This window comes from Plasmodium gonderi (assembly GCF_002157705.1).
Source record: "Plasmodium gonderi DNA, contig: Chr09, whole genome shotgun sequence".
NCBI classification, from domain to species: domain Eukaryota; phylum Apicomplexa; class Aconoidasida; order Haemosporida; family Plasmodiidae; genus Plasmodium; species Plasmodium gonderi.
In genome coordinates this window covers 2203884-2217880 of record NW_021628934.1, presented here as the reverse complement: position 1 = coordinate 2217880, position 13997 = coordinate 2203884, and the positions used below count along the sequence as shown (strand labels likewise).

Below are 13997 nucleotides of genomic sequence, written 5' to 3'. Positions count from 1 at the left end.
ACAATTTTTTTATTATAATTAATTTCTCACATAATATAATACATATATTTTCTAAATTCACATTTTACGTAGACTATAATTAGTATAAATTATAAAAAATGTATATTCCTTATAATAAATTTACTAGTGTTTAATGTATTACAACAATATTATATGAAAAATATTCTGTCTAAATAGTAACGAAATTTAATCATTTTTTAAGGATATCATGTGTAAGCAAAATAAAAATTAACATGTGTGTGTTTAGTGTTCTATGATAATATATTTTATGTATGATATATATATTATTTATAATGTTATAATAAGTTTTAAAAAAAAAATTAAAACCGAATTAAATATATTGTTGCTAAAAATAGTTTAACTCCTTCAGTATTAATTATTAGCTGCTATAATTCCTAATTTTTCCTATATTTTAAAAGAAAATAAAAATAATGTTTATAATATAATAATTAAGAATGATTAAAAAAATATATATACTTAAATTCAATGCGTAAATTCATTTCATTCCACTAATTGTAAGATATTCTTAAGTCTTCCATCTACAAATAAATTAAAAGTGTAAAAAATGTACATCTTTTTTGTATATAACCCAATAGTTGTACTATTGGTTCATAATATATTTTTACGGCTAATTAATTTGATTTATCTTTGTATAAATATACTTTATATTTATATATAATTTTCCACTAATAATACTTAAATAATTGTAAACGAAAATATGATCTTTGCACCATTATGTATTATAAGATAAGATACCATATTAAAATAATATTGATTTTCCATAGAATGGACATATACATTAATTGAAATTTTAATCAACGGGTGAATTCTAACGACTATTTACGTTATAATTATATACGTATTGAACAAATATAAATAAAATTTAACTGCGTTTTGTTGTTCAATTACTTAATCATATAATTATAATATAATATATTTTATTAATATATCTTATGAATTCATTCCTTAAGGCATAATAGAGATTTATATAACTTGATAATTGAGTACAATATCATAATTAATAAACTAATATTTCTGAGTTCTTATCTACTTTTTTATTACTATAATATATAATTTAAATTGATAATACTAATGTTTTATATTAATTTATTTTTTCCTATTAAAAACAATTCGTAATATTTCATTGTTTTATATTTGCTTATATATTTAAATTTTGCATAAGTGTTTTTCTACCATAAAAAAAAAAGAAAAAAAGCTATGCTGCTTACGCTATAAATTAACGTATTATGTGCTTTCCATATTTGAGTTAGTAAATATAGGTAACATTTATATGGTTTTACTATTTATAAGACAAGTAATTTTTATATTAATGACATCATCGTTCAAATTCAAAAAGTTTCATTGTTATTGTTCTATTAATTTTTTTATATTATACATTATTTATATATTTTAACATATATACAGATTATATTCATTATAAAATTATCAACAATATGCTATAATGTAGTTTAAATGAAGATATTGCTATGTTTGCTTTCAAAAATAGTAGTAAAACTATTATGTTTTTGAAAGATGAAAAATAATTAGTATTTCTGTGTTCAGCCATTACAATGATAAGCATTGTTGTTATAGACAAGGACTATTGTAAAAAAGACACGATAACACAATTTACATATTAAAAAAGCTTTTTAAAAAATACATACTCTTCATTATAAAATATTTTTAAAAAATTATATTTCATATATGTATATTATTTAATATATTACTTTATTATATTATTTTATATATATCAATGAAAACATGCCAGTGACATCTAATCTTTTTTGTAATTAAGTATTCTGCTCTCAATATTGCTCATTCTAAAAGGATTAATGTATAATAACAGATATGTGCATAATTTACATTTTGATTTGTAATCACAATAAATCATATATAAAACATATCCTGTAGTCCATGATTTCCTACTGATAATTTCAAAACTTCATATATAATTTAATTAATATGAAAAAAAAAAAAAAAACAAGTGCATTTAAACTTAATGAATTTATAAAAAATGTATATTTTAGAGCTTTATTCAAATCACATTTTATAGATTTATATTTGAATACTCTTTTTCTTCATGAAAAATGTATTATATTTCTACTTTAAGATAAAAAATTTACAAACTAATTATACATTTTATATTTATTTATAGGATCCAAATGTTCAAGACTCCAATTTATACAATTTCTACAAATTCTTGGGCAACTAATTAAATAAAGATCATACTATTTCAATATGTGGTAACGGGAATTATTCAAATTCAAAAAAATCTTGTAATGTCCTTTATAATATATTTAAATAATGAATTAAATCTTGTCTATCCTACTGACAAAGCCAAAAAAAGTACTGTGATTACATCAATTATTGGCTATATTCAAAGATAGTAGAAAACAATCTTAACATTTTTGGCTTTCTTTGCCTTTACCAAAATTTTCCAGAACTTATAAAAAATATATTTTCAACAAATGAAAATGATACATGTAAAGACAAATTTATAAAGAATAATTCCGTATAAGTATGGAAAAATAAGAAAATATAATATGATTTTTTAGAATATTACATGCCTCTAAAAAATACAAATCAATACAGTATATCAGAATAACGAGGATAATTAATGTAGATGCATTAGTTTCATTTTAAGTTTATACAATAATATAGAGGAAAAACATAAACAAAGGTGAATATAGAGTAGGTAAGAAAATGAACTCAGTCTCATTAGAAATGCCTTTAGTAATAATTATGATCTATTTTTATTAAAATATAATTACAGTCTTTCTGTTTCATTTACGATGTCACTTTAAACTATTGTGACATTGAATTTATTGTGCGAAAACACCCAGAAGAAATAACAAAACGTACTAACACACCTAGTAATATTGAGATACTTAAAAAGATACAGAATGAAGCGGTATATATTTGCTCTTAATAAATAAATTTATACCTCATATTATGTATTTATTCTGTTAGTGCTTGAACGAATAATTACTTCTAAAACTGAAAAATTTATATAATTTTTTATATATTTGTATTTTTCAGGATGCACTCTTGGAAGGTTCATCTACTTATAAAATATATAATGAATCAGACAAAGAGTTTAGTAACTGTACATATAACGTTACCAACTCTTACCCAATAAATTATAAGGATGAAAAAATTAAGAACATTTTCAAACAAATGATAAAGAATTTAAATGAATTTTCATCAAATTTAGAAACCCAAAATTATAATCATATGGACTGTTGTACTTACTTAAATTTTTTGATATATAGTAAATTATATAAATTATATAAATATACTGATACAAATACATACAGATACATTTTAGACATACCTGAGATCAACAAAATTAGTAAAAAAGATATAGAAATTAATAAAGATTTAATTCGGGAAAAATTGAAACAAAGTTTTAATACGAAAATTTTAGAAAAAAAACAAAAAATCGAAATAGCATATGTAATGGATGAAAGTCATGAGAGTGAAAAAAAGACTCAACAATCAAAGTTGTAATAAGATAAAAAGCATACCCTGAATCACAAAAGTTAGTAAAAATATTTCAATATGTGCTATTTCCTAAAATGATATGTATATTAAATATTTATCACGTTTGAATGTTACTGATCCTATTTTTAAAAATAATGTCTTAACAAGTGAACAACCAGCATATTTTCATCCCTTGAAAAAGGGAATTCCATATGTAAGACATTTACGTAGGAAAAAAGACGGTAGTTCAAAATTAAAAAGTAGAGAGTTAGTATTCAATGAGAAATTTGTAAAAGTGTTATTATTATCTGTTCACAGAAAAAAAACAGTAGAATTTCCAGAAAATAATGATAGTCAAGTAAATTCTAGGAAATCTACGACTTAATATCATTACATACTATTTCAAGAATTCATGGGGTCTGCACGTTAATCATACTTGCAAGGAGCAAAAAAAAGCGTGCTCACAAGGGCAATAACTGTCAGAAATGTCTGAATAGTGCAAAATGTTAAAACAGTACACGGAAATGATAAATGGAATAAATTTACCTTCTGAAATGGGTTTAGAGGATTCATATATGAAAAATATGAACTATAAAGAGTATTCTACTGATTCTCCATCTATAAGTAACATATTACAAGTGCTTGCTTTTCGAATTTTTGTATTAGTTCTATTAGTATGATGAGTAATTTTCATATTTTATATTTATTATAAGATCCATTACAGATTAATTCTAATTATGAATATTATATTTTACCATTTTTAAGACATTTTTCATAAATAAATCTAATGAAAAATTAATATAATTTTAAAAAATTTTTTATTATTTGTTTCTTTTTAATAGTTTACTCCATTAGGATCATGGTTAAAATACAGTATGAAATGTAAAAAAAAAAGTTAATTGCAATATTTATAGAGAGAATAGACACAACCCATTATATTACCATGCAGAATACATTCCTAAAAATATGTCAAAAAAGAGAATACATATGGCATGTAATAATACATGAACACTTTTCATTTCACATGAAATATAATGTACAATTATATAGAATAGAAAATATAAAATATCTATTATATCGGCATAATTTATTTGTAATAAAAATTTAATTAGAAATAGTAAACAAAAAGAAAAGGGAAATTACATATAATTAAATTCTGAAGGATTATGCATTTATAACAGATAGATATAAATCAAAATAAAGTAAATGTTATAAATCCAGAAAACGTTAAAAATCAAATATTTTTATTATGCTCTTTAAATTAGAAGTCCGTATTTTCATACAAAATTTCACGTAGATAGTTCAAACAGCAAAATCTGTACACATTGTTCATGTAAAAGGTGAAATGATAAAATTTTGTCAACCATGAACAACGTGATACTAATACTTCAATAGAACATAAAATTTAAATGATACAGCAAAATAACATTAATAAATATGATTATTACAGATACAACATAATTATTTTCACAGTTTGTCCCAGTTACGTAAAATATAATTTTTTCCTATAACATTTTAAGCAGATAATTAGCTTGAGTTTTAGAAAATACATTAGTAGCACACAACTACGATAAATCAATATGGAATAAAAACAAAATGTACATTATTTATTATGTTTAACAATAAAGCGTGCGATGATGTTATAAATGTAAAAATTTTAAGTAATATTATATTTGTACTTTAACATTAAATTGAGACAACTATCAAATATTCTATTAACCACAAATTTTATAATTTATTATACCACAAATAACAAAATACAATTTATTAAATTTCAATCAATTAGTGGTTCTTTCAACTATTAAGTGTGTATATATATATATATATATATATATATATATATATATATATATATATATTTGTTTGTTTTTGTTTTAACCTTGGTATTTTTCTTTCAAATTAGATAAACCATAAAACATATTTAGGTTTAATATACTTTTAAATTTTCATTAAAATTTATTGGATTTTTATTTGTTTTTGCCATTTGTATATTACGTTGTGAACACTGATGTTATTACACATATACTATTTAAAAATTATTGTTATTTATAATTTTTATAATGTTAAGTTATGAATTTGTTTGTTTTCATTGTTTATTAACATACTTTCCTTTTACTATATGTTGAACAAAATATCAACTTTAGAATAATTTTTTATATTCAAATATATTATTTACTATTTCATTAGGATTTTAGTAATATATAAATAAATATAATATATTTATATTAATTTGAAATTAATGAAAACATTTACCTTAAATGATTTATGCTGTATTATAAATACTTTATATGTCAAGTTATTCATTCTTTATAGTTTACTAATGTATACTAACACTTAATAAGTACATGTACAATAAAAAAAATTATATAATGAAAATTACATTTTCGTATGTTATAATTACATAATCAATTTTGTCATAACATAGAAAAACATTATTTCGAATAACATTATTCGTAATTTTATTTTGACAAAAAATATTTCATAATATAAAATAAATAGAAAATTACCTTGACACAGAATATATACCATTTGCAACCAATCAAAAATTTTTTATTTTTTTTTATGATTAAAATTTTTCTTTCTATATTACCTAGCTATTTCTTATAATTAATTTATTAATCTATATCAATTTTTCTTAATAAGAAATATAACCATACCTCGTTGTTAAATATTTTCTAATAATATAGCTATTTCAATTACAGTCTAATATTTATAATAAAAATAAATCTGCAGATTTTCGAATATAATATATAAAAATCCAAGTGGCAAAAAAAAGACGTTTATATTTTACAATAACAGTTATTTGAAGAACATTTTTTTTTTTTTAAATAACTATAAGTGGCACACATATGTAAAAATGTGTTCATGTTTATTAGAATTATGAGGGATCTCCATATTTCATTATGAGGAAAAGCATTGCTTTTTTATTAATATAATGTGTTTGTTCATGTGAAAATATAAGGTTTAATGTTTTAAAATGTTCAAAACAAACCCTAAATTCAAGTAGTAAATATATAATTATATTTGTTTGAAAAATAAACTGAAAGCGGTTCTATTTTACATTATAATATATGCAAAAAATATAATTTGACAATTGTTTTGTTAATCCATGGTATATCTTTTTGCAATATTAATAATAAAGTCTATGAAGTAAAAATCTATGAAATTAGCAAAAATATTATTATGCTTGAGACCATATGGTTATAAAATGTTTTATTTTCCCATTTTGGTGTTAACAAAAATTGAAAATAATTTTAAATTATAAAATAATAATTATTATAGATTTACGCCATACTTCATTCTTTTAATGAATTCACTTAAAAATATTTTTAAAGTCATGTTTTATTAAATACATATTTGAATTTTTATTGTATATTATTTTCCATTGTTCTACGAAGTATAAATTAAGGTCTATATTTATTATTTTTCTTCAATGTTTTGGGGGGTAATAGCATTTTTCTAATATATTCATTTAAAATAATATTATAGGATTATTACATAATGTTTTTTTCTTTTTAATAAAATATAATTTTATTTATTTTGTTTTATTCATTGCTGCGACTCCATTTTATCCAGTTTTATAACTGTATACTTTTATATAATGTTACTACTTACAACGTCTAAACTATGGTCCACGTATTACATGGTGTAAATTACTTATTTTATGCATAATTTTCAAGTCATATCTTAATTGATATAATGTTTATTTTTAATAAATTTTTTAAAAAATGATATTCCTTTGCCCCTTTCAACACATCTTTATGGAAATTGTAGACACATGTTTTTCTTAGCGATAGTATTAATAAATTCAGGCATATAATTAAATTAATGTGTGCATATATACAGGATTGTAATTATTTATAATTTGATCACATTCTTATTTTATTAGCTGCTTTTTGTTACATTATATTTTAAATATTTTTACATTTTAAAATTTATAAAATAATTACATTAATTGCCATAGTTTTAATTAGGTTTATACTATATCAAGACTTAATATTAAGAAACCGAACATGTCAACTTCCATTTTTTTTAATATATATCTCTATTCTTACATCATATATAGTTTGTCTTGCTTGTACAAGCAAATAAACTGTTGTAATCTTTTCGTTCAATAAATATGTTTTTAAGTGTAACGTAGTAGTAAAATTATAAATTGTCTATCAGGTGTGAACAACATTTTAAAGTTTTATGATTAAAAGTTCTTTAAAAATACATATTCGTATTACTCAAGTAATAATTTTATCTATTAATAGGTATGGCGTTTGTACATACTATTTATAACGCTTATTTAAAAAAAAAAAAAAACGATGAAAAACAGATAATAATTCGTATAATTTGTATTAAGACATTCAAAATTTAAGTTAGTACTTGTGAACTAAAAAACTATCAACATAATGTCTAATATTTTTTCATTTCCAAGGGTCATTTATATTAATGATTTAAGCGATGCTGAACACGTATATTCCTTAGGTTTATCAGTTTTACATTTCTAAACATAAGAAATTTTACTTCCATTACAACTTATTATGACTATTTTAATAATAACATTTTACCTATTATACGTTTATCTTAAAATAAAACTTGCGTAACAAGGGGAAAAAAAAAAAAACATTTCATGTTAAAAGCATTCTGTCCAATTTAGACAGTGTAGTGTAATTACATTGATAATTGTAAATTTTTTTATTACTGAATTATAAAATTTGACAAAGTACAATTTTTCACAATTATATTGATTGAAATTTTGCAACAACTTAAACTTTCTTTGCAGTCTTTTTTTTAAATTTTAAAATAATTATGATAAAATACATCTTATACGGTGTCTTAATTTTTTCAATTTTGCAAAAACGCTTCAATTTAAGTGACATGAATTATAATTCTATTGTATTTTTATAGCCATATATTTAAAATTACGGCACACACACATTTAAATTACATACAATCGTAAATTTTCTACTAAAAAATATATAACTAGTTTTTATTACATCAGAATTCCTATAATTATGGGTATTCTTATAAAAATTCATTCTTTTTCTCTTCTTTTTTTAATCATTAAAAAATTCTAATTTATTTCTCCTTTTCTATTTAAATTGCTATTGTTTTCACGTAAGCAATCTTTCAAATTTTAAACCTTGCGCACAGTATTTTTTAACTATTTCAATGTATTTAATTTTTTCACATTCATCTTCTGTAATTTAAATAATACTATTAAATACAGTACATGTAACCACAATAGTGCCGATTTTAGCATTTAAAAAAAAAAACGAATGAAGAAAAGAATTTACATAATTTTATAACAATTATTCAAATTTGTTTATTCATGAAAAAGAAATATTATAAGAAATTAAGCAGCCACAAACATATTATTTGAATTTCATAAAGTTGCATCGTCATAATATTTTTGATACCACTGGTTCATAAGCGAAACTTTTATCATTTTATTTTTTTAATTAATAAAAATACTACCTTGCCAATTATTTTTATTTGCCAATGTATTTTTTCCTTTTGTATGTGCTAGAATATTTTTTTAAAAAATAATAACATATCATCTTTCAATGGCAGATATTCAAAATTATTCATATTGTATAGTGAGACGAGTCCATAATTCCGTTCCACGTAACGCAAATATATTATGTAATTGTAATTTAGAGTCGTCAATGTAAAAATTAAAAATAAACCTTTTCGTAATAGAAAAGGTTCACTTTAGTAAAATATTTTGCAAAACACATCTTACGCGATCTTATGAAAACCGGAAGTTAAAACAATGTATATATTAAAGTAAATTCTGCATTTTTAAAATACATCTATATTTGAACAGTTATAAAGAAAAGGGAATATTTGAATAAACATATTTTTTATATATATTTTATTATCGTAAAGATTAATTGTTTAAAAAATTTTATTCAGAAATGAATTATTCAATAATGATAATTCAACAAAAATTTTTGCTAAGAAAAAATATTTGCAAAAGTTTAGAATTGATAAAATACAAACTTATGCACCAATATCGAATATGCTTTAATAAGGGGCATTAAGAGTCATATATTTTTGCTAAAAATTTTTTTTTTTTTTTTTTTTTTTTTGTACTGCATGATGCATGCAACCAAAATTAATAGAAGTTCCGTTTATTATTGCAACAATAATAATAGTTTCCTTTTTTTTTATAATTAAATAAGCCCTTATGTCTTCTTTATATAAATATTTCCTGTGCCACCAAACATTTAAAAAATCATTTCTTTAAAATAAATGTATGCTTTCATTATTTTATCTTATTTTACTTGTATTTCAAGATACGTAAAATTATATTCACTTAATTGTTGTAAAAAAAAAGTTAATAGTGACAGTTAGGTGAATAATAGCTTTTTTAAATGTCATAGCATAACTAGTTATTATTCTTTACATTGTCTTTCATTAATAACCTCCATCTCAGAGTAAAAGAAGCTTATAGTTTGTATACGAAATGCTTAGAGAGAGTTATTTTAGTAGAAAAAATCTTTTTATTACTTAATGTTGTCCTAATGTGATGAAGAATTTAATAACATTAAAAAATTTGATGAAAAATTAAAATTCTTTGTCTTAAATAATCAAAACGTTTCATTATTTATGAAACATCATTAAATACCATCGAATATGTCTGCTAAAACAAAACAATTAACATATTTGGAATGGTTTTAGTAACGAAAATAAGCCAAGAGTAATAATTTTTCACCTAATTATTGAAATTTATATTTCATTAAATAAATTATGGAGATTAATACAATGAATAATTTAATAAATAATTTGAAGTATACAAAAATTCGATTCATCAAAGTAATCTAAGATAATATTTATAGACTCTCTAGAGGTGATAATAATCATGCATGCTAAGAGCTTCCTGAATATTTAAAATTTTCTAATTAATTAATATTTTCAAATGAGTTATGACATGCATTACGTAAATTAATGTCAAATGTATACGATAAGGGAATATTCATGAATTTTATTAAACGAATAAGAATATCTCCAAATCGAGGGAGTCCAGCAGATAAGTAGCATAGAAATGTCACAAAATTGTACGCAGAACGTATGTCTTCAATCAGAAAGTATGAAATGTATCGAAAATTCTACCTCAGAACCCATAACAAGTAGTCTAAGTGTCAGCACTATACAAAATTACACAAAAAAAATTGGATGTTATGCAGCACGTCTTGCAGTTTATATAGGCTTCATTTATGAGCTCATATACAAATCTATAAGCAAAACCGATGTTTATCAACAAATATATTGTGTTATAATTACCAGAAATGGTGAATGCGAGAATTTAAAGCAAATTCTTCTAATAATATTCGCTATTTCTCTTATAGTCGTTAGTGGCCTTTTATCCCTTTCTATTATGGTAAATGCAAAGTCGATTCAAAAATAGTAACTGTTATGCATGCAAATTTAAATATAATTATATGAAATATTAATAACATAAAAAAGAAATTGTTATGCAAGTGCTATAACTTTAGATTTCTTTTCTTTTTTTTTTTTTTTTTTTAATATTGTTAGTGTGCCTCACTAGGAAAGAGAAAATGGTACTCTTCAGTAGGAACTGGTTATTTTGTAGTCTTTAAGTATTTAGATGATATGAGTAAAGCTGGAGCGCAAATGCTTAAAAAGATAATGCACGAATCGAAATATTCAGGTACGCAAAAAACAGAAGTAGATAAATATAGAACTAGAAGTATGCAAAGGTCATTCTTAAATGGTATGCTTCCTAAATTTGGAAAAAGTAAAAGAACTAGTGACAAAATTTCTATAGCATATCAATCATACTTACAATGATTTGTAATTAAATGGTGTAATAAAGTCAAATGAATATTTCTAATGACATGTGAACTAGAAGTTTGTAATTATTACATATATGACTCTATTTTTAATTCACAAATACAAAAAGAACGTCAATTGTAGTAAATCGATTATTATAATGACAAAGCATAAATGCAAAAAAAATTGTACATATATTACGTCGTAGCATCAATATACTAAAAAGTGTATTAGAGAAAATAGAACTTTGAGAAATATTCTACGCCTAATAAAATAGTAAAGGTAATAAAAGGTAAAATTTTTGTATACAGGAGTTTACTATAATCGAGTCATAAAATACTTGAAATGTTTTACTTTTATTATTTTATTTGAAAATGATGTTTCATATGAACTAATGGAAGAGTGGAAAAAGGCAAAATTATTGGATTATAAAAGCATAGAGAATGTTTTATTTAATATATGTGAATACATAAAATTATTAGAAAGTTATATATAAAATCTTTATAACATAAAAAAAATAAATAATACTAGAAGAATATATTAATAATTTACCTTAAGACTATTATGATTAAGCTCAAATTGGAACTTAAATTATGATTAATGGTTAATATGCCTTTTAAAAGACTGGTATAGAGTAAATAAAAAAAAATTCAAAAATGAATTATATTGTTACATGTATATGTGCTTTAAAATACGAAAGACAATTGAGAATATACCTATGTAATGATACTAAAAAAAAATTGTGATGTAACTATTAATGTTAATGTAAAAGAATTATCAAAACTCAATGAATACATGCTTATCCACAACAAAATTTAGAGAGATGAAAGACATAAAAGACATGGATACAAAGTCTACTGAAATAAATAATGAAACGCTAATACTATATGTAAATAATGATGTTTTATAATATCATTTGTTTAAATTTGTTAGTGATAGATTTGTTACAATTTATACATTTATTAAGAAATGAGGATATATGATGAATTAAAGAAGACCAATAATATTTTGTCGTAGGAAATGTTAAATTTGATACTACTTATATACACAAAAACGAGATATATAACCTAAATGAATTAAAATGTTCTAATACTTTTAACAATATATTTTCCTTTAATATACATATACATAAAAATATTTTTATGTAAAAATAAAATGATTATATGTATATGTACACATATTTGTATGGTTTGGGCTATATACATTTATGTACAGGTTGGCTCTTTCCTTATTTATTCAACCATATTTGCATACCTTTTTTTCAAGAAAATAAGCAGCAAACTCTATAATTTTTAATTAGACTTTACTTTTTTTTTTTTGTAGAATTAATCATGTTTTTATATTTATTTCATTCGTTGAGCACAATAAAAATATGTGCTGTCTTTAGCAAAATGTGTCTTTCCAGTACATTTTTGATAATATAAAAAAATATATTGTTTCATTTTTAGCTTAATGATTATTTAAGGAAAATCGTAGAAACAATAACTTTTGCTAAACACAATTTGATATATATTTCACTTTTATACATTTGATTATTTTATTAAAGGTGTTCACAGATGTAATGCCTTAAGTAAGATAATAACGAAAAGCAGCATAAATGAATCATTATATATAAAGTATAAAAATTGCCACGTGAGAGTGTTTAATAAATTTTTTTTATTATTGATTTAAATCAGCGTACATTTTTAGTGGTCCTCATAATTTGTTATATATTCAACCTCAAATTTTGAAATTATATTGTTCATGTAATTATTTCTAAATAATAATTATTACTATTTTTTTTTTTTTTTTTTTTTTTTTTGTTCTTTTATTATTTTATTTTTTTCTTTTTGTTTAATATTCCCCATTTTTTATAAAATACATGACATTCTGATGTTGTAAGAATATCTAACATTATCTAAATTTAAAAAAAAAAAAAAAATCACTCCTTTGTTTTACCAAATTTATTATAAAATAAATGAGTATCCTTAATTTTTTTTTGCTGGAATAAGTCATCTGCAAAATACTTATATAAAAACAAATATACTTTTACCATTATGTGTTCCATTTTAATTACAATGTATGGAAATCAAATAATGTATATTTATATGTGTACTTCATCATTTTTACTTGTTACAATCTTAACTAAATTTAAGGTGCTGAATTATTCCCATATATACACCCCTTCGTTTTACAATAATTTTCATCTTTAGTGAAGTTCATAGCCCTCTAAAAAAGCTATAAACTATGTTTTTGTTCTAATTCGCTGTATAATTTGAGATTTTTATGCAAATAGAATTTTCTATCTATTCATAAAAAAAAATATATTTTTTTTTTTCTATATGTAATTTAACATATTCATAATTATTCGTTTAAAACCATCTTTGAGAAATAAAAACTAATTTTACAACGTTTTCTGCTTGGGTCACGTGTTAAATTATATCCTTTACATATTAGTACCTTTTTTTGGGGGGAGGGGAATGTGTTTAACAAATACAGTGACTAAAAAATGCATAGATCGAATAAGCAATTTAGACATGAATGGTTGTAGAATCTGAATGACTTCAAAGAGTACAAATCAGTAATTCACACCTTAGTATGGAATAAAAAATCTAATAAATAAATATTTGATTATTTTTATAAATGTATACTTTACAAAAAATTTTTTATAATCATCATTTACTTTTAATTAACGAAAATGTTATTTACCCTGTGTTTACACTGTATTTGCACAGAATTTAACATGA

At 21.7% G+C, this 13997-nt stretch overlaps 1 protein-coding gene across 1 annotated transcript; it reads left to right on the top strand.

The window, feature by feature from the left end:
* Positions 1-2703: 2703 nt before the first annotated feature.
* PGO_094440 (variable surface protein) lies at positions 2704-3510 on the top strand (the record flags this gene model as incomplete). The annotated part of the gene is made up of 2 exons (XM_028688031.1): positions 2704-2733; positions 3040-3510. The coding sequence occupies 2 exons, from the start codon at positions 2704-2706 to the stop codon at positions 3508-3510; spliced, it is 501 nt and encodes a 166-aa protein (XP_028543832.1).
* Positions 3511-13997: the final 10487 nt, after the last annotated feature.